General features: G+C 38.4%; 1 protein-coding gene and 1 pseudogene across 33 annotated transcripts in view; both read left to right on the top strand.

Annotated features, from left to right (window-relative positions):
- The window catches only part of ABI3BP (ABI family member 3 binding protein), a 244,085-nt gene that overhangs the window by 76,905 nt on the left and 146,221 nt on the right, over positions 1 to 20,959 (top strand). For all 33 annotated transcript variants that reach the window (XM_007986031.3, XM_038002422.2, XM_038002426.2 and 30 more), the window contains exons 3-4: positions 15,378 to 15,446; positions 19,206 to 19,338. In XM_007986031.3, coding sequence (XP_007984222.3) covers positions 15,378 to 15,446; positions 19,206 to 19,338 — 202 coding nt within the window. The remainder of the gene's footprint in view (positions 1 to 15,377; positions 15,447 to 19,205; positions 19,339 to 20,959) is intronic.
- Positions 4,261 to 7,723, top strand: LOC119625617 (BRCA1-A complex subunit Abraxas 1 pseudogene; annotated as a pseudogene).

Below are 20,959 nucleotides of genomic sequence, written 5' to 3'. Positions count from 1 at the left end.
AGAAGGAGGTTGAAGCTCCAAGAGTTTTAAACTTCCTAAGCCTACTCAGCTGGTATATGGCAGGTACAGGGTTTGAAGCTAGGAAGTCTGAGCTCTGAACCACTGTGTTCTACTGCCTCTCAGAACTTAGGGACCTTTATCTGTTCTACAGGACAAAGGTCGTAAGTTCCTGATGTGTTGCTTCTATAATGTCCTGTATAAAATGGTTAAAAAGTGGGTGGGGAGATGGATTATGGCTACCTTCTCGTTAAGGTTTAAATAAAATATGTAAGGCACTCATTTCATCCTCAAAACTTGTTCTCTCCTCCCCTTCCTCCACCACCACCATCTCTGCTTATTATGTGCTGCCCATCCATCAAGTCCTGTTTTATCTACTGTACACAAGGCCATTTCTGGCCAGGATACACATTTCAGTCCCTCTGCATGAATATCCTGGAGACTTAGCATTTGCTTTTATCATTCTTCAGGTTAATCAATTGCTATTTGTTTTTATTTTTGTGTGTCTTGTCTGCCTCTACACCACCCAAGTAGAAAACTCCCAGGATCTAAGGACCCTAGGAACCTTAGATTTCTCTTTACCCTCAATGTTGTCATTGATTTCAGAAACACAATAAATGAATGGATGGGTGGATTAATAAATGGGAAAGAGGAAAAGAAAAGCTCCAAAAAGTCTGAAACAGTTGTGGGTACCATTTAAGATAGATTTTTCTCTTTTAAAATTATTTTCAAAATGTCATCTAATTCTTAGTTATTTCTTTGGAAATAGATTTACCACTTGGGAAGTATTTGGCTTTAAATCTTCAAGATGAGTCCAAATTTATCATTTAAAAAAAACAGGAATCCCAGAATCATTTGATTTTTTTTTTTTCCTCCAAGGCACAAAATTTACCAGAACTTAAGCTTCAAAGGAATTTTTAAAGAAATTAGTCTAATAGGTATCAATTTCTTAATTGATTCAATTTCTTAATTCTTAATAGGTATACCATTTCTTAAACAATTCATCAGTTTATACCAGAAAGCCATTGTATGATAAGAGATGACCATTTCATCCTGTTTTGGTAAGGAAAACATCTTTCAAAGTCCTGTTCTTTTCTACTGGATTCAAGTACAATGTTTTCATGGTCTGCTTGACTTCATCAAATGATAAACTGTTGCCAAGTCTATCTTTTCTGGAAATACAATACAAAAATTCATAGTATTTTAATATAAAGCACAATTTTTTCAAATGTATTACACAATGCACTGAGATCAAAATCTAAATTTAAAAAGTCATTCTCAATTATATCCAAAAGAGTGTCCCTGAATGGCGAATGGCTTTTTTTGTCATGCGCCAAAAAGACATATGGTCCCAGATTCATTGCAAAAGCCTTGCTATGGAGAAGGGGTCTTAAGTGGAAAGACAGCTGCCAGTAAAAGGATATTAAAGGGTTATCTGGAATAGATGTATACGATAGCATTTAAACTCTAGCATTTTCTTTTCCATTTCAAAACCAAGGAACATGGTCACATCAACTTTCCTGATTATCCACATATTATTTTCCTTTAAATATTTTCCATTCCATGGACATTCAGTGCTCTCTGACACCTGTGGGTCATACCAAGTGCTATACCATGAAGGCCAGCATTAGGTTGTACTCTTTCGTATTGTTCTCCAATTGTTTTTGTCATGTGCGCGTTTCTTCTGTGTCGTGTCTCACTAGCAAAATAGTAAGCTCCTGAGGACCAGAGCTGAGTCTCACCTTCCCTGATGGGCTCCACAATCAGGGTGAATATATTCACAGCTGTAATAGCTGGCTTCCCAGCGTTTGCTAGGGAAGTCTCCTTGCCCAAATAACAAGTCCCTAGTTGCCTATAGTAAAAATATCCAGGAGAAAAAAATTATTCAACTGGGGTAAAGGGTAGACTCTACCCTATTAGTAAAGTAACTATATACCCTTTTTTGTCTGGCATAGTTATGGTTGACACCTGCTGTTCTGATGTAAGTAATTGTGCTCCCTTTCTTTCAATAGTACCCCAGTTTAGTTGAAAAAATCTATAGGCAATCTACATATGGGAGAAAGCCTAGAAGTCTTAGCATGGTCCCCAGATATTTCACAATCTGATCCCGAGGTAATAGCCCAGCCTTTTCTCTGCTACTGGGGATGCTCTGCATCAAGAAGAGAGAGACAAAATCAAGGGTCGGAGCGTTTGCCACGGGTTTGCCACTGCTGTGTTCTCTTCCCCAGGCTGGGCACACAGATGGTCAAATGCTGGAGTGGCAGTTCTTATCAACCTGTTGGCTGATGGTTTAATATTTTTGAGCACTTACAATGTGCTGGGCTAAAGGCTTTATGGAAATGGGTTATTAAATCCTTACAGCAACCCCATGAAGCAGGTACTATTAGCATTCTCTTTGTCCCACTGAAGACAGTCCCCAAGAGGTTAAGAAATCTACAAGTAACAGGCTGACTCCTGAGCCTGTATATCTGAACACCACACCAAAGTGCTTTTCTCCGTGGTCTCTAAGTGTTCTGGTAATTTTGAACTCAATGTTAAAAACTCATCTTGTATAAATTATTACTGAGTCCCCACTCCTACCTGGAAAAGCTGACAAGAACATCTAAAAAGAAAGAAAAACCTTTGCTAATTTGAAGGCTTTGACTTTGGATACTATCTGAGAGCTAATGTGACCTGGCTTTATAAATGGAAAGAAAAATATCCAAAGTCCTGATAAAGAAAAATATCCAAACGCACTTCCTGTGGCGATAACGTGAACAAAGTGGTGAATTCACTGGAAAATGCGTGTGTGGGAATGTACAGTCTCTACTTTTAAATCAAGCCCCTGTCGGGGCTTAAACCAGTTAACAGACAACACTCTACACTAAACTTCTCCATGGGGTACACATATAAAACACGGGCAAGGAAAAAACTACAGGCAGTAAAGCCAACAACTGTAATGCCTAACAGGTCTGCTAAACTAGGAACGGATGTGGCAAGTGGGTAAGAGAAATAGTTTTTAAACATTTGTGGTGTCGGGGAGAGAGTCTGCCAGAGCATGCGAGTGAAGCAGGGTTAGTTTGGGACAGTGGCTGACGGAGATGCTCCCGACTCTATCCCAGGAGCACAGGAAATGAAATGACCTGGAAGCTCAGCGTTGTGGTCAGTGTGCAGGCACTGGAAGTGGAGGGGTCTGGGCTGGCTTCACAGCCAGATGACCAGCGCACTTAGAGGACCTTGCATTTTGGGTTTAATGCCCTGCTGTCACTGTCATGAATTCTTAATTTATCTTTCCGTTTTATTTTGTAAGTGAGGTCCTATCAGACAACAGAGCAGGCGTGGAGGGCTTGGAGCCTGGGTTCCTGTGCTTGGCCTCCCAGCCCCTCCCCTAGTTTGATTCTCTGCTGTCATGTCCTCCAGCCCTGGTGTCCCTGCTGCTTGGCTGCCTTCCACTTCCCATCCTTGTTTCAGCAACATCAGCTGTCCTCCACCTCCGGCAGGGACTTGGGTGTGCGCACCTCCGTGATGACATCTGGCAGGGCATGGCGGTAGCAGTCCTTGCAGTGTCTGGCAGTGCTACTCTGCATTAAGTAGGGCATGTGGTGGGGGCAAGCCTCCCTCACCTGCTTCAGGTACACAGTATGTCCCAGTGCAGAAATGGCAATCCCTTGGGGGTCTATGGATTGGGGTGGCAGACCTGTGGGGAACGGAGATTGACTTTTCTCCCCTGGGGGGTGGGTTGGAGGATAAGGGCAAAGCACTTTGGTCTTGATCCTGGGACTGCTGCTGGAGGGAGCTAGGAAGTGGAGGGGGAAGGGAGTGGGCCGAGGGTCTGCACCCACCTGCAAAGTGTAATATTAAATAGCAAAGAAACATGATGATGGGCCAAGACAGAGATGGTGGAAGAAAGTACAAGTTGAATGTTGTGCCTTCAATGGCACTCTTTTTAGGGTCCTTTCGATTTTGCATCCGACCCTGCAAATTATATAGTCAGCCTTGGGTGAAATGCATGCTTTTAATAGCATTGGCTCCCCAACTTTCACAGAATGAAAGTAAAACTGAGAAAACCTCCAATCATATCTTCCTCAATGGATTGTCTTTAAAATAGCACTCTGTTTAGAAAAAGTACATGCATTTTTTTCTTCCAGACAACGTTAGAAAGCTGTAAATGGTGACCAAGTATGGCAGAGCCATTGGGAGTACACATTACTGGAAAGAGATGCCCTCCTTCCCCCCGCTTGTCTTCTTCCCATACCCCTTTCCCCACATCCTCTCTTCCAGTCAATGCCACACTCCCATTTCGTATGTAGAGGCTCCACTCACTCTCTACAGCGGGCCAACGAGGGGCTGCTTCTCACTGCTGTTACTCAGTTCCAAACAATTTTGAGCAACCCCTCTTGTGACAACATCCGCACCAACGTGAGCCATAAGCTCCCTTCAGAACAGGCCTGTGAACATTCTGGAATCCTAGCAGTGGCTGCTATACCTAGTCATTTTTGCATTGTTGCTCTGTGGTACGGCTGGCTGCACTTCTGTGAGAAGCTTAACCTTCAGTATGAGCTCAGCCTGCCAGGGGCCTGGTCCCGCAGACTGCATCTTAAAGAGTGAGAGAAGCCAGAATTCTCTAAGCCATGGGGCATAACAGAGTGTTCTGTCAAACTGGGTGTGGGTTCATTATTCAACAGATCTTGTAATGTTTAATGGAAATAATTACTGAATAGTGTAGGATTTGCTTTAAAATTTGCTCTCCAATTATTTTTCAGGCAAAGAAGGAAAAAGTTTTTTGTTCCACATGAAAACATACACTTTTTCTGAGGAAAAAAACAACAGTCCTACAAATAGGACTTGTTAAAGACTGTTTGATTGCTCACTTTTCAAAAAATATTTGTTTGTGCTGATTGTGCTATTTTCCAACCCTCTAATTATTTTTTTTTCCTTTTCTGCCTGCAAAACCTCGGGCTTCATTCATCTTTATTCTAGCCCCAGGCATTAAAGGGGTAAAAGAGCAGATTCATTCATTCTTTCAGAACATGTTTATTGAGCAATTACTATGTTTCCAGGTTTAGAGGTACATGCATAAACAGAGCATGAACTGAAAGCCTGGCCCACATCCAGAGTGATCCTCAGCCTCTTATGTCTTTCTTCAGGGGTTTAGGAATACTCTAAAAGGTGAAGGACTTATGTTACTTTGTGATGCTCCATAATTCTATAGACATTCTTTTTTATGTTTAAGGGCAATGTGCTAGTAATCTACTGAGTGATGTATTAAAAATTAACACTGCATATTAATTTAGTCAATTATATTGTATGTATAGTATTAATGTAGTAAAGTTGGTACAACACTGACATTACTTATGCTACTCTGTATTCTACTTGAACTTCAAGCTACCATGAAATTTTGCCAAGCTACAACTTAGCACATGCCCAAGCAGACAGCAGGATTTCCCCAATTTTCTAGAAAAATACCCATCAGCGTTTTTCTGCAAGTGACGTCCTCCTTCCTGAAAGAACATTAGTGATGTTCTTGAGTTGATCCAGACTTCCAGTTGCTGCTGTTCTGGCCTTTTCATATGTAATTATGTCAGGGTCACTTAATTGTCATGGATGGGTGGGTTTTCTGTAGTCGTTATTGATTCTGTCCTGTGGAGTGATGGCATCAACAATATTGGAGCCTATCTTTTTCCAGCAATGGTCTTCAGGGTGGATATGGACTACAGTTGAGTTATGAATCATTTTTATACCCCATTACTGAAACCAGTTTGCTGTTGTGGTGTCAATTTGGTTTTATTACTCAGTTCTTTGTCACCGGAATAGGACAATGGATGGGGTGGGTGGGGCGCAAAGTTGGTCCCCCTGCTGAAACTTAGAACTACTGGTAAGTAGCCTTCAATAAGTAATGAGACAACAGCATTCTACTCTTTTTACATTCCACTCCCCACAGGCCTGCCCGCCTCTGCCTAGACTGACTTCTTCAGTGGGGTTACCCTCTCCCTTCTCCCCTTCATCTACTAACAGGCCACAGGGGACCCATCTATAGCAGGGGCAAAGGCAGCTGACAGCCACAGAGCCACAGAGCCTAGGGTGCTGGTGAGCTGTTTGTGTACCTGTTCCACGGCCACACTTAGGAGGTCCCTTTTTTGAGAACCGACTAGTGGGTGAGTGGAACTCCCTGCTGGAGCTTAAAAGATAGCAATATTTCTCAAGGGTGTTTTTCAGGCAGACATTACTCAGGGTTAGTGTTGGTGAAATGCAGTACAAGAGCTGTCAGCCAAATGTCAAGAGCTAGAGGATGCTTAAATTTAGATTATACCTGCTCAGGTCTGAATATAGCTAAATGTGGCATGTGGACACTTACAGATGCAAATAAGAATCGACAATATTTCCATTATGGAGATTTCCATGGACATAGTTTTTTGTTTTTTGTTTTTTTAATTCTGTTGCTGATTTTATTCTTATTAGGGTCTCGTGATGTTCCACACTGGCTTCTAATAAAAGTAGTTACCTTATTTCATCAAATTCTAAAGCATCTTTAACTGTAAATCAGTCTGCTATTTTATATAAAACTAAGAAACAATAAAGGTGCTAATTAATGGTACTGCTCTTGCATCCCTTGAGGCGTTTATTTTATACTTATGGAAAGAGCTTCCTTTGACTCATTGATGCCTACATTTTATGTTGTCTGTTCTTTTTACAAAAGAGATCATTTCCTTTTCTGTAAACTATTTTAGAAGCATTTTAGATTAATGAAGTTGTGAAGATAGGTGTTGTGTAGCCTGAGGCGGCGGCAGCACAGAGGGTAAGAGCAGGTGCTCTCAGGCTATGTGTTGACCAGCTTGCCTTACACCACCCCAGCACGGTTTGTGACACGGAAGGTTTTCTTCTTGAGGCAGTAAAAGGTGAAGCCAAGAATAGCATTACTGATTCCCAAATGGATGATGTTGAAGTTGTTCATACAACTGACATTGAGAAATATATTCCATGCTTTTTTTAGCTTTTATAATTCCTCAAGTGAAGTAAATGAGCAAGCAGTGAAGAAAATATTCTCCAATGTCAAAAAGAATGTGATAGGTTGGTATAAATTCCATCGTCATTCAGATCAGATCATGATGTTTATAGAGAGGCTGCTTTCACAAAAACTTGCAGGAGCATTTTTCAAACCAATAACTTGTTTTTCTACTATTAACACCAAGTATAATAACAGAAAACTGCTCTACTCATTGACTGAAACATGCCTTATATAAACCTCAAAAAGAACTTTTTCACAGGGTACCTTTAGCGGTTGCCAGTCTGGGTATTTCTGAACAACTAGGTTGTAAAACTGTATCAGGTTCCTGTATGTCCACTGGTTTTAGCCAAGCAGTAAAAACACACAGCTCTGAATTTTTTGAAGAAGATGGATCCTTAAAGGAGGTACATAAGATAAATGAAATGTATGCTTCATTACAAGAGGAATTAAGAGTATATGCAAAAAAGTGGAAGACAGTGAACAAGCAATAAATAAACTAGTAAAGGATGTAAACAGATTAAAACAAGAAACTGAGAAAAGGAGATGAGCATAGATTCAGGCAGCAGGAGAGAAGAACATCTAAAAAGACCCTCAGGGGAACATTTTTCCTGGTCAAGCATTACGGACCTTTTATCCAGATTCTGAATTTCTTCAATCATGTGTTATGTCTTTAAAAACCAGACATGTTTCTAAAAGTAGCTGTAACTACAAGCTCCACCTCGATGTAGTAGCCAAAATGACCTTAATGGTAGAACACACTGACATTCCTGAAGCTAGTCCAGCTAGTAGACCACAAATGATTAAGCATAAAGCTTTAGGCTTAGATGACAGATGAAATTCAAGAGATCATGGCAGTTAGAGATACAAGACAAACCATCTAAAACAGATATTGATAGTAGTTACCAAGAAAAAGCATCCACAATGAACAGCCCAGAAATAGATGAAGAGATTGAGAAAATGAAAGAATCTAGTGAATATCCAGTCTCCTACATCTTGATCCTTTTAACCTAAAAGGAGATATTTTTAAATTTGACTGATGGGTAAAGCCAAGCATTTCTATTGTTTTTTCTATGTTGAGCTACTTGTGCTAATACAGATGAATTCATTTGTTTTTACTATGTTCCCCTGTTTGCAGTAATCCGCAGATTAAGTCTTGGCATGTTTAATTTATAAAGTACTTTTTTGAACATCAGATGCTTTTATTTCAAAATCTTTTTTCACATTTCACTAAGTTGTTGAGGGAAAGGCTTACACTGACACATTCTTTATCACTGGAAAAGTGAGGCCAGGCACAGTGGCTCCCACCTGTAATTCCAGCACTTAGGGAGGACAAGGCAGGAGAATTTATTGAGGCCAGAAGTTAGAGAGCAACCTGGGCAGCAAAGTGAGACCCATCTCTATTTAAAAAGGAAAAATAAATGGAAAAGCAAGAATAGAAAAGAAATAGAATTTATTTTCACAATGTGGAAAGAAATGTATATGAAAATTTACTTTTTATCTAAGTCATTAAAATTCTCCTAAAGTGATAATTTTTTTTTACTTTTTAAAAATTATACTTTAAGTTCTGGGGTACATGTGCAGAACATGCAGGTTTGTTAAGGTATACAAGTGTCATGGTAGTTTGCTGCACCCATCAACCCATCATCTACATTAGGTATTTTTCCTAATGTCATCCCTCCTCCCGCCCTTGACTTCTCAACAGGCCCTGGTGTGTGATGTTCCCCTCCCTGTGTCCATGTGTTCTCATTGTTCACCTCCCACTAATGAGTGAGAAGATGCAGTATGTGGTTTTCTGTTCTTGTGTTAGATTGCTGAGAATGATGGTTTCCAGCATCATCCATGTCCCTGCAAAGGACATGAACTCACCTTTTTTTTTATGGCTGCATAGTATTCCATGGTATATATGTGCCACGTTTTCTTTATCCAGTCTATCATTGATGGGCATTTCGGTTGCTTCCAAGTCTTTGCCACAGTGCTGAGGTAAACATACATGTGCATGTGTCTTTATAGTAGAATGATTTATAATTATTTTGGATATATACCCAGTAACGGAATTGCTGGGTCAAATGGTATTTCTAGTTCTAGATCCTTGAGGAATCACCACACTGTCTTCCACAATGGTTGAACTAATTTATACTCCCACCAACGGTGTAAAAGTGTTCCTATTTCTCCACATCCTCTCCGGCATCTGTTGTTTCCTGACTTTTTAATGATTGTCATTCTACCTGGCATGAGATGTTATCTGATTGTGGTTTTGATTTACATTTCTCTAATGACCAGTGATGAGCATTTTTTCATATGTTTGTCGGCTGCATAAATGTCTTCTTTTGAGAAGTGTCTGTTCATATCCTTTGCCCACTTTTTGATGGAGTTTTTTTTTTCTTGTAAATTTGTTTAAGTTCTTTGTAGATTCTGGATATTAGCCCTTTGTCAGATGGATAGATTACAAAAATTTTCTCCCATTCTGTAGGTTGCTGCCTGTTCACTCTGATGATAGTTTCTTTTGCTGTGCAGAAGCTCTTTAGTTTAATTAGATGCCATTTGTCTATTTTGACTTTTGTTGCCATTGCTTTTGGTGTTTTAGTCATGAAGTCTTTGCCCATGCCTATGTCCTGAATAGTATTGCCTAGGATTTCTTCTAGGGTTTTTATGGTTTTAAGTCTTACATTTATGTCTTTAATCCATCTTGAGTTAATTTTTGTATAAGGTGTAAGGAAGGGATTCAGTTTCAGCTTTCTGCATGTGGCTAGCCAGTATTCCCAACACCATTTATTAAATAGGGATTCCTTTCCCCATTCCTTGTTTTTGTCAGGTTTGTCAAAGATCAGGTGGTTGTAGATGCGTGGTATTATTTCTGAGGCCTGTGTTGTGTTTCATTGGTCTATATCTCTGTTTTGGTACCAGTACCATGCTGTTTTGGTGACTATAGCCTTGTAGTATAGTTTGAAGTCAGGTAGCATGATGCCTCCAGCTTTGTTACTTTTACTTAGGATTGTCTTGACTATGCAGGCTCTTTTTTGGTTCCATATGAAATTGAAAGTAGTTTTTTCCAATTCTGTGAAGAAAGTCAATGGTAGTTTGATGAGGATGGCATTGAATCTATAAATTACCTTGGGCAGTATGGCCATTTTCATAATATTGATTCTTCCTATCCATGAGCATGGAATGTTTTCCCATTTGTTTGTGTCCTCTCCTATTTCCTTGAGCAGTGGTTTGTAGTTCTTGAAGAAGTCCTTCACATCCCTTATAAATTGGATTCCTAGTTATTTTATTCTCTTTGTAGCAATTGTGAATGGGAGTTCACTCATTATTTGGCTTGCTGTTTGTCTGTTATTGGTGTATAGAAACAATGGGAAATTCAACTCAGTTATCAATAGTCTTATTGTTTTTTTCACCCAGTATCATTCTCGGTGCCAGCAAGGGTCTGGCATGTTTAGTAAAGGAGGATCGGATCATACATTTGATTTAGATGTTTTAAGATATATTTTATAAGAAAGTATTCCACTGAATTCTTATTTATTCAGAATTAGTATTATATTTTTTCAAATGACTTTTCAGCACCTGTGGAAATAGGGTTACTTTTTTTTTCCTTTTTTTTTTTTTTTTTAGACAGAGTCTTTGCTCTGTCACCCAGGCTGGAGTGCAGTGGTACAATCTCGGCTCACTGCAAGCTCCGCCTCCAGGGTTCACACCAGTCTCCTGCCTCAGCCTCCCGAGTAGCTGGGACTACAGGCACCCACCACCACGCCCTGCTAATTTTTGTATTTTTTAGTAGAAATGAGGTTTCCCTGTGTTAGCCAGGGTGGTCTTGATCTCCTGACCTCGTGATCCTCCCGCCTCAGCCTCCCAAATGCTGGGATTACAGGCGTGAGCTACCACACCCAGCCTTTTTTCCCTTTATGTTACATTCCTGGGATAAACTATACGTGGTAATAATTTATTATTGTATTACATGCTGCCGGATCCAGATTCTGCCTGTCAGTATATTTTTAGGGATTTTTTGCATCAATATTTATGAATGAGTTTGGTTTGTAATGTTTATTGTGAAATGCTTGCATTTTGGAACCTAATGATCCTTACTGTAAAGATTTTTTGAACATTTTCCTCTCTTGTAATATATCCTTAGACTTTGTAGAACACAAACTCTGCTGTCTAGAGATCACCATAGTTACTAATACTTAATTCATGCTTTTTGTGTTTGACATTGTTACAGTGTTTCCTTTGTTTTGTTTTGTTTTGTTTTTGTTTTTCTAACACAAGGTCTCACTGTCACCCAGGTTGAAGTACAGTGGTGAAATCTCAGCTCACTGCAACCTCTGCCTCATGGGCTCAAGCAGTCCTCCCACCTCAGCCTCCTGAGTAGCTAGGACTACAGGTGCCCATCACCATGCGTGAATAATTTTTGTATTTTTTGTAGAGATGGGGTTTCACCGTGTTGCCCAAGCTAGTCTCAAACTCCCAAGCTCAAGCGATCCCCCTACCTCGGCCTCCCAAAGTGCTGGGATTACAGGCTGAGCCACCATGCCTGGCCTGTTACAACTTTAATTATCTTTAAGAACCTTATGAAACTAGGTATGATTTTTCCTACTTTGCAGGAAACTGAGGTACACAGAGGTTAAGTACTTTGACTTGTACTAGCATGTAGTTGCATAGGATTTAATCTGTTTCCAGGGTCTGTGCTCTTACGTCCAGAAATTTAGTTTAATGAAAAAATTGTTAAACGTGGCAAGGGCCTTTTTCAGACCCCCTTACCTAATTTCTTTTACAATTATCTTGGTTTATTTCATGCTGCTTTTGTGGACACTTTAATGGCAGAAACCTTGCATGCAGAACTAAGCTTCCTGTGACGACATTCTGAAGCAGTGAGGCTTGGAATGCAGGCGTCCTCTAATGGGAGCAGACCCAAAATGTGAAAATTGGGATTTATCAAACTGTAATTATGAGAGTATTACTGAAAAATCCGGTAATTAACAAAATATTTCAACAGTAGATTTCCTTAAGCAGTAAACTGCCCCTGTCCTCCACCATAGGGCATTCAAAATATTAAGCAAATTAGATTTAATTAGTCTGCAACATTGTATAGAATTAAACATTAGAAATGGAAACTTTGTTAAGGTAACTGCATTCTCTGCAACTTTTCCTAAATTGTCGTTTTAATTATATATCTTTCTAAATGAAGTAATACATATTGGCAGAATTCCAGTCTACAATGTATTTATTTCCAGGCTACTGTAAATCCACAAAGAATTTTATTGTACAGAAAAGAAATAGAAATCCAATTTTTTTTTTTTTTTTTTTTTTTTTTTTTTGAGACGGAATCTGGCTCTGTTGCCCAGGCTGGAGTACAGTGGCGCGATCTCAGCTCACTGCAAGCTCCGAGAAATCCCATTCTTTAGTTTTATTTTTCCACACCTGTGTCCCCAGTAGCACACAAAGACTCCCAAACTACGTGTATGCTGGAAATATTTAATGAGCAGTGAGAGCCAACACATGCACCCAGGTAACGACATTTGTTCCAATTTGTAATTGGCTGTAACAGCCTATGCTTTATGCAAACTAACTGTGATCATAACAAAAGGTATTTTTAAATTGCTCATATAACCGTATGTCTTGGATCATGGTACTATCTTTGGCTTCTGTATATGTTATTTTTCTAGTGTTTCAGATCTTTTTATAAAAACCTCTACGCATTAGGCATAATTAATCCATATCAAGAAAGAATCTAAAAGGTTAACTCTAAGAGACTCTGCTAGAGTGAGACCAATTTAGGAAAACTAGGAGTTTTGTTTTCTAAAAGTGAATTCCTGAGATTTGTTTAAAAAGTATTTTGTAGACTTGATTAAGATAGTTACATAACTTGCAGGGCCAAGAACAAAATAAAAATGCAGGTCCCCTGGTTCAAAAGCATGAAAAAATTGTTGTTAAAGATACTAAAATATAAAGCTTTTTCCTTTTTGTGGTTTCTCATTTTGTCATGATTTTATTTATTTATTTTATTTACTATTTGATGTCTTAGTAAATAAAAAATGTAAAATTATTAGCATGAAGTTTACTTTGTATCTTTATATTGTTCAATCCCACGTTTAAATGCAAACGTAAGAGCCTTTAACACCTGAGTGAAATTACTGAAATTGCACAATTCAAATTTTACAGTTTATACATGTGTATTTTGCATATGTATTTTGTTCCTACCAGAATAGTGGAAATGCTGCACAATACTAATTCAGCTGTTTATTTCACTTCTTGATATGTGCACATTCTACCAACACTCTTCTTTCAACTTATTTCTGAATGAGGAAGAGTTGGAAAAAAACACAAAACTATGGGTTTCCCTCTCTTTCCCTTTTCTCCTTTATCATTTGCAGCATAAGTGGTTGGCTAATGCATGAGTAAGAAAGGATATGATAGAGTTTCTTGGTCATTGGTACCTTAAAGTGCCATTGCCTTCTTTCTGCATCTAAAGCAAGTTCTGGTTCGAATGGAAAGTATGGTCTCTCACAGCTCTGGGTGTCCCCCTCCTTACCTTTTTACTGAATGGTAAATGTGACATACTTACCTTGTTCTACCTTTGAGTCTTGCTGAACTCCCACACATCATGGTTCCTTTGGAATTATGTGATCATGGATTCCTCCAGTGCCTTAAATGAGTGGGGAGGCAAGAAAATGCAGACATGCTTATTGCTTCTGTTTCCCCCACTCACATGCACGCGCTATTGTCCTATCAGACTTCCCTTACAAAACACAAGTTCACAGATAAAAGTACTAAGAATGTCAAGATAGTGACAGCAGGACCTTAAGCATGGGACCCTTCTGAGCATGGGGCTCCATGTGACTGTATATACCACATGCCCATGAAGTCAACCCTGCCCCAGTTATCTCATCTACAAATTGAGGTGATAATAGTAGTGCCAGGTAGCATTGCCATGAGGGACTAATTAAGTTATGAATATAAGGTTCTCAATATAGTATCCTGCACATAGAAAGCACTCAGTACATGGTAGTTTATTGCTGTATATCTCAAAGAAATCAGGAAATGGTTATTGTATCCCTACTAGGAAACTTGTTTATTTGATTTGGGTCCATCATTCCTTATATGAACCTCACCAAGCAAGACGTGCTTTCAAACACACGAGACTGGAACAGAATGAATGCTCCTTTATCTGTGTGGTGGGCAGGAGGCAACTGTACAATAATGAGGCAAAGGTCTGAGGTGAGTTCATCAGGCTGCCTAAGTTAATTTATTCCGTGGGAATTACTGCAGCAGGTTATAGCCAATAGTGCTATGTGAGGTGTCCTGGAAAAGACAAAGGCACAAGTTACTAAGAGAAGTTGAGTTGCCAGGTTGTCTCCATCTGAAAAGAGGTCAGCTCTGCAAAGCCTTGGGCAAGAAGGCCTCTGCTCCAAACTCACGGAGGGGAGACATTTGAACCCAAGATGCAAACAAAACAAAGATATAAAGTCTGCCTGAGTAAGTACGTGTGAATTCTGGCTGACTACAGCATCCAAATGAAATTTCTTATAGAATGAGTTTCAGAGTTTAAAGTTCCAGAGAAACATTGTAAAGAATACTCATCAATCCATTAATCCAATAGAGTTGCTTATAAAATGCTGTTTCATATGCCCAAAATGTATTTGGTTTATTTAACATACGTGTAACCAGCCATTCATTTTGCAAACATCAATTTTTAAAAATTTATTTGATAAATTATTAGCTCCTTATTGAGGTAGCATATGCTGATTGCTTTAATATAATTTTATTTAAAACTTAAATATCTTGAGATTACCTAAGTACATTTCATTGAAATATATTTAAAATGAAAATTATGCCAACTTATAAATTGTGACTGTTTAAAAATTGCTCATTAAAAATGACTAGCTATGAAAACAGGCTAAGCAATTACATAAACAGAATACAAATTAAGAAGGGCATTATAAATATTCCTGTTCCCATTGAAAGTGAGTGATTTCAGCTCATACAGGTGAGGCCCACGGTGTCTTGTGCAAGCAGAATGTTTCCTTCTCTGGGGCATCAGGATTGGCTTTCCTTGAGGAGTGGTGTAACAGGATGGACATAATCTGATTTTTAAAAATATCTTTGCAGAGAAAAGAACTGATGAAAACAGCATTTAAAATCTGTGTATAGCATGATTCTTTTAAGACTTCTCCCTCACCCTTGCCCATTTGGTTTGGAAAATCTGGATTTAATTTTCATTTTAATGACTTAATAAACCTCTCAGGAAGTGTTAACTTTTCAGATTACTGAGTCCGTTCGCCCCCCTGGAGCTGCGGTTATGGAGGGTGACTCAGGGAATGAATGCTGAGTCAGGGTAGGGGCGTGCTGCCTTCAATGCTGGTTCTTAAAGGGTTTTTCTGATACATAATGTTATTGTTTCCAGATGCGGAGCCGAAATATCTGATAGTTGTGCGACCTGCTCCCCCTCCAAGTCAAAAGAAGTCATGTTCAGGTATAGTCCTTTGCATTGATTTTTTTTTTTTTTTTTTTTTTTTTTTTTTGGTCTTTTATTGACTCTGAACCATGACTTTTCATCTCTTTTGGACCCATGGAGACCAAATACCTTGAGAAGCTTTAGAAATGTAGAGGAGGTGTCAGCCCTGGGTCAACAGGTTACCCTTTTGGAGAGGTAACACAGCCTGGTGGTGGAGACTACTTCGGATTTTCTCCTGGTGCCACCACTTGCAAACTGCAGGGAGTTACAGAAGTTATTGAACCTCTCTACTCCTGGATTCTGCTGCGTCATAGGGTTGTCGTTGAGGATTAAATGAGTTAATGACGGTGCCTGGTCTGTAGTCAGTGCTCATTTAGGGTTAGCTCCTATTAGCCTGTTTCCATTTTGCAGTGTGTGAACTCAGGCTCAGTATTGTGCCTTTCAGATGTTAAGGGCACAATTTTATGTCTCACCTTTTCTAAAGGAGACTGTTTACATTTTAAAAGGGTAACTCATGTATGTGTGTTAAATAGATCAGTACATAGGTTTTATTTACTCCTTATCTCTCCCTTCTAAACCTCTTCATTTCAATCAAGAAAGGATTTCTTCCATAAAAATAAAAATAATAGCAACATCCATGTTTCCCAGTCTAGGAAGACTTGAAACAGGAAAGTAGATATATAAATAAATAGAAACTTCATACATAACTAAAGATTAAAATTCTATGTCATCTAATTTCACTACCAAAACTTCTTCTCAGATCAAATACTATAGCTGACCATTGTTATAAGGAAGAAGCTGTGAATATGCTTTTTCTATCTGATGTTGCATCTTCCTAACTCTGTATAGAGTTGATCACAAAATTTTGTTTTTTCTTTTCTTTTTGTCCTTTTTTTTTTTTTTTTTTTTTGAGACAAAGTCTTGCTCTGTGGCCCAGGCTTGAATGCAGTGGCGTGATCTCGGCTCACTGCAAGTTCTACCTTCCAGGTTCATGCCATTCTCCTGCCTCAGCCTCCCAAGTAGCTGGGACTACAGGTGCACGCCACCACGCCTGGCTAATTTTTTTGTATTTTTTAGTAGAGATGGGATTTCACCATGTTAGCCAGGATGGTCTCGATCTCCTGACCTCATGATCCACCCTCCTTGGTCTTCCAAACTGCTGGGATTACAGGCGTGAGCCACCAAGCCCAGCCTGCTTTTATTTTTCTAATGTGAATGATCTCCAAATAATTATTTCCAAAGCACATTCATCTTTTATGGTACACTGGATACCACACAATAAAAGGATCTTTCTGTTTGTTTGCTGTATTTTTCTAGAGGAATAAAATGGGAGAAAGAGCACTCAGCTATTCAATTATACTGAATAGCTTAAATCAGAAATCAGTTGCCACAATTCCCTCCCCTCTTTCTGCTGATTTCCACTTCTTTTAAGAGCACCATTGAGTGGTTAAGCATTTTGAAAAATACTAATTCTTTTTCCTGGCCTCAGATCATCCCAAAGCAAAAGGGAAATTCCAATCGCTCCTTACAACCTGTTAGTGAGAGTTGTCCAGACAGTTTTCCACATACTTGAAAATAGATGTACTCTCAATGTTTCAAGACTGTACTTCAGAAGTACTGAGCCACAAACTCAAGAAACATCACTGTGGTTCCGTGGGATCTGTTTTCAGATGAATACTCATTGAACTGTTTCTTGATAGAAATATGATCATAGTACAAATATACAAAATTATATAAGGAACGTCAAGAGAATGATAATGCCTTAGCACTTTATAACTTTATTTTGAGGATTCTATGACATTAGCCTTAGAAATTATTGTTTACTTTATGACCAGCTCAGGAAATTGCTTCATCTTGCTCAGGATATAACACCCCACCTTTCTTTTTGGATAGCAGATACAATTTATGTTTTTGTTATCTGCATTTAGGAATAACGTACTGACTAAAGGATTAGCTTCCATTCATTCTATATTTGTATCTGCCACATACATTTTAATTATTTAATTATTTTTATATTAAGATTTAACCTTACTGAAATAGTTATTTGGTCATACAAATAATTGGGGGACCATTAGGTTCCCTTGGTCACACAAGCCTTAGGTTCCTTACATGGAAAAATATGTCTGTCTTTCATCGCTAAATGGCATTACCTTTAGACATTGAGAGCCAAGACAGTGATATCATAAAAATAAAACTAGGTCGTGATAGAGGAGACCCAGGATTTGAATTTTTACTTTGCTCTTAGTGTGACTTTGGACAATCTTGAAACTTCTCTGTGCTTTATTTTTCATCTGTAAAGTGAATGAGATCATTGCATCACATTTGTGAAAATCAACTCAGGAATTGAAAAGGGAAGATCAGAATCACCCCAGGGCTTGTTGAAACTGTAAGTGCTCCTGCCTTCACTGCAGATTCTAATCTGCCCTCATTGGAGCTCATACATGACGATTTAAATCACCATCATATGGGGCACAATTACAGCTGGGTCTGCAAAAGTTACAGAGAAGAATAAACCCATGTTTCCAACCATGTAAATGATAACTGTCTTTGAAAATTATTTCAAATATCTTTAAAAGTCAACTATCCTATAATGAGGCAATTTGCCACCACTAGGTTAGGTGTATTCTGTGCCAAGAAGGGTTCTTGCTTGAATAACAACTTACAGAACTTAAATTTAACAAAAGGAACAAGCCTGGCACAATTTTGAAGAGCATTTGATTCAGATGACCACCAATAGGCTAATGCAAGGGGCACTCTCCTACTTACCTTAATGGAGGTCGCAGGCCATTTTGCCGTTTGGTTCCCACTTCATTAGATAGCACAAGTTCTTTCTAGAGCAAATACAACATACATAGTCTCATGAAATAAAAGAGGGAATTCAACAGCAATACAAAGCATGTATGTTTCATGTTCTATATAGTTTTATTAGACTTTCTATCAGATTTTTATTTTATTTACTCTAATGATTTTTAATGAGTCAGTGTTGGTTTTCATGGTTGAGGTACTTCCTGTTTTTCGCTGCGCTACTTCTGCAGTTTCAGATAATTTTGAAAGTGCAAGTGCCTGCTCCTGTGTACTTGAACACAATCTCCAGTGATTTATTAGCATAACCCTTGGCATTATTTAGATCCAGTTGGCACCATCAGAACAACTGTGCTTCCTGTGTTACTCCTACTCTTCCAGCATTGTTAAAAAATGTTATTTGCCTTTTCCATTTAGGTACTCATTGTAAAATATACTTATTACAATAACATCAAGGGATTCTACACTTCTAAACAGGTTGAAAAAAAGATTATAACCTACAATCTAGATAATAAGCTTTCTTTTCTTGTCTTAGATGTTATTTCATACTCATTCACAGTCCCGGGAACAAAAATAAACATGCTTTCATTTTATCTGTAAAAGAAATGAAGTGTGTGTGTGTGTGTTTATTTCACTCATCACAGCTAAGCCCTCTATATCCTTCCCTGACCCACAAGAAAATAAAACTAGGCATAGCTGGATATTGTTAATATGCGTACATGTACAATATACATACACATGTGTATGTATATATATATGGAGACATGCATAGACACAAATCTGAAAAAGGTATTTCATTTGATTCACATTTAAATTCATGGGCAAATCTTAGTAACAATGTGGACTATAGAAAAGGAAAGGAACTCGATGTTTTCACATTTTTCATCATCTTGCCAAGTCATCTTTATGCATTTTACCAGAATCATGGCAACTTACTAAATGTCTCCTGAATTAACCTGTATGCCACCTCCACAGGTAAAACTCGTTCTCGCAAACCTCTCCAGCTGGTGGTTGGTACTCTGACACCGAGCTCGGTCTTCCTGTCCTGGGGTTTCCTCATCAACCCACACCATGACTGGACATTGCCAAGTCACTGTCCCAATGACAGGTAATATTAGTACTTGCTTTTAATAGCATCTGTACATGCTTTAGAAGAGTATGTTAAGTATCGGGACTATTAGCATTGACTTAACACCTATTAGCTGTATCCTGTTCTAGGTGTGAGGGGAACGAAGTCAGGGGCCCTGCCCTTGAGAAGGTTATCTACCTAAATAGAAAACACATACATGTAATTTTTTTCAAAAATCATAAACTATTATACAAGGAAGCAGGAGTCAGTTAGCAAATGGGTGGTATCAATAATAAGTGTAATTAAAAACAGAAGATGGGGCCAAAGGCAGTTAAGAAAGACAATTATAAGTTGGAAAGTTGATAGGAAAAGGGTAGATCTTCGATCTCACAACTGAAGCGCTTGAATCATACTTCTCAAAGTGTGGTTCCCAAAGCAAGCAATATCACCATCTCTTGAACTTGTCAAAAAGGTAAATTCTTAGGTCCCCTTCAGACTCAGTGAGGAACTCTGAAGGTGGGGCCCAGCCATCCGTGTTTTCACAAGCCTTCCAGGTGATTTTGATGCCCACTGAAGTTTGAGAATCACTGGCTTCGAAAACTGAAGAGAGATACACAGAGAAATAAGCAGAGGAAAAGCAAGTTGGAAATGAAGCTACCATTTTCTTTGGAAGAACAAATGGGAAAAATCTAAGTATATTTTAAAATTACTGCCATTCATCCATCCAACCATTTGATGCATGTATTTAGATGCATTGGATGGATAAGTACTAGGCACTGTGCTACATGCTGAACCATACTTCTAGGTTGTTTATAAAATGATGTTTGCTTATCGTAAATATTTACTATATTAGCTTCAAAACTCAGAAATTTGCTCTGGAAAAGCATTCAAAATTTTCAAGCTTCAATCAAGGCATTTTATTTTTAAAGTTTTCTATTTTAAATACATTCAAAGTGATTTTTGCATTTCAGAAGTTTTCTTATTCCCTTTTTGAATAAAAAAGATTTATTGAGGTATAATGTAAACACAGTAAAATGCACAAATATTAGTGTACAGTTTGAGTTATGACAAATGCATATGACCATGTATCCAATACCCATCAGGAAATAGAAAAATTTTATCACTCTAGAAAGTACTTTCCTCCAGAAGCAACCATTGATTTGATTTCTATCACCGTAGATTAGTTTTACCTACTCTAGAATTCCATATAAATGGAGTCATATAGTATGGGTTTTGTTTTTTGACTATCTTCTTTCACTGAGCATTGAGATTCATTCATGACATTGCAGATATCAATAATTCATTCCTTTTTGTACCCCTGAGTAATAGTCTATTATGTGAATATTCTAAAGTTTATTCTCTTGCTGATGAGCACCTGAACTATGTTGTTTTATTTTTATGAATACAGACTGTATAAACATTTCTGCATAAGATTTTGGTGGACATACACTTTAATTTCTCTTAAATAAACATAAGTGGAATTTCTGAGTTGTAGGAAGATGTATATTTGACTATTTGACTATTTTTTGCCTAATTTTTCCATCTACATTCCCACACGCATGTAGGAGAGCTCTGATTGCTCCACATTCTAAAGTAGCATTTTGTGTTGTCAGTGTTTTTCGTTTTAGCCATTCTAGTGCCGCAGTTTTTCATTACAGTT

This window comes from Chlorocebus sabaeus, chromosome 22 (genome assembly GCF_047675955.1).
Source record: "Chlorocebus sabaeus isolate Y175 chromosome 22, mChlSab1.0.hap1, whole genome shotgun sequence".
Lineage (NCBI taxonomy): Eukaryota > Metazoa > Chordata > Mammalia > Primates > Cercopithecidae > Chlorocebus > Chlorocebus sabaeus.
This window is presented reverse-complemented; position numbering and strand designations above follow the sequence as displayed.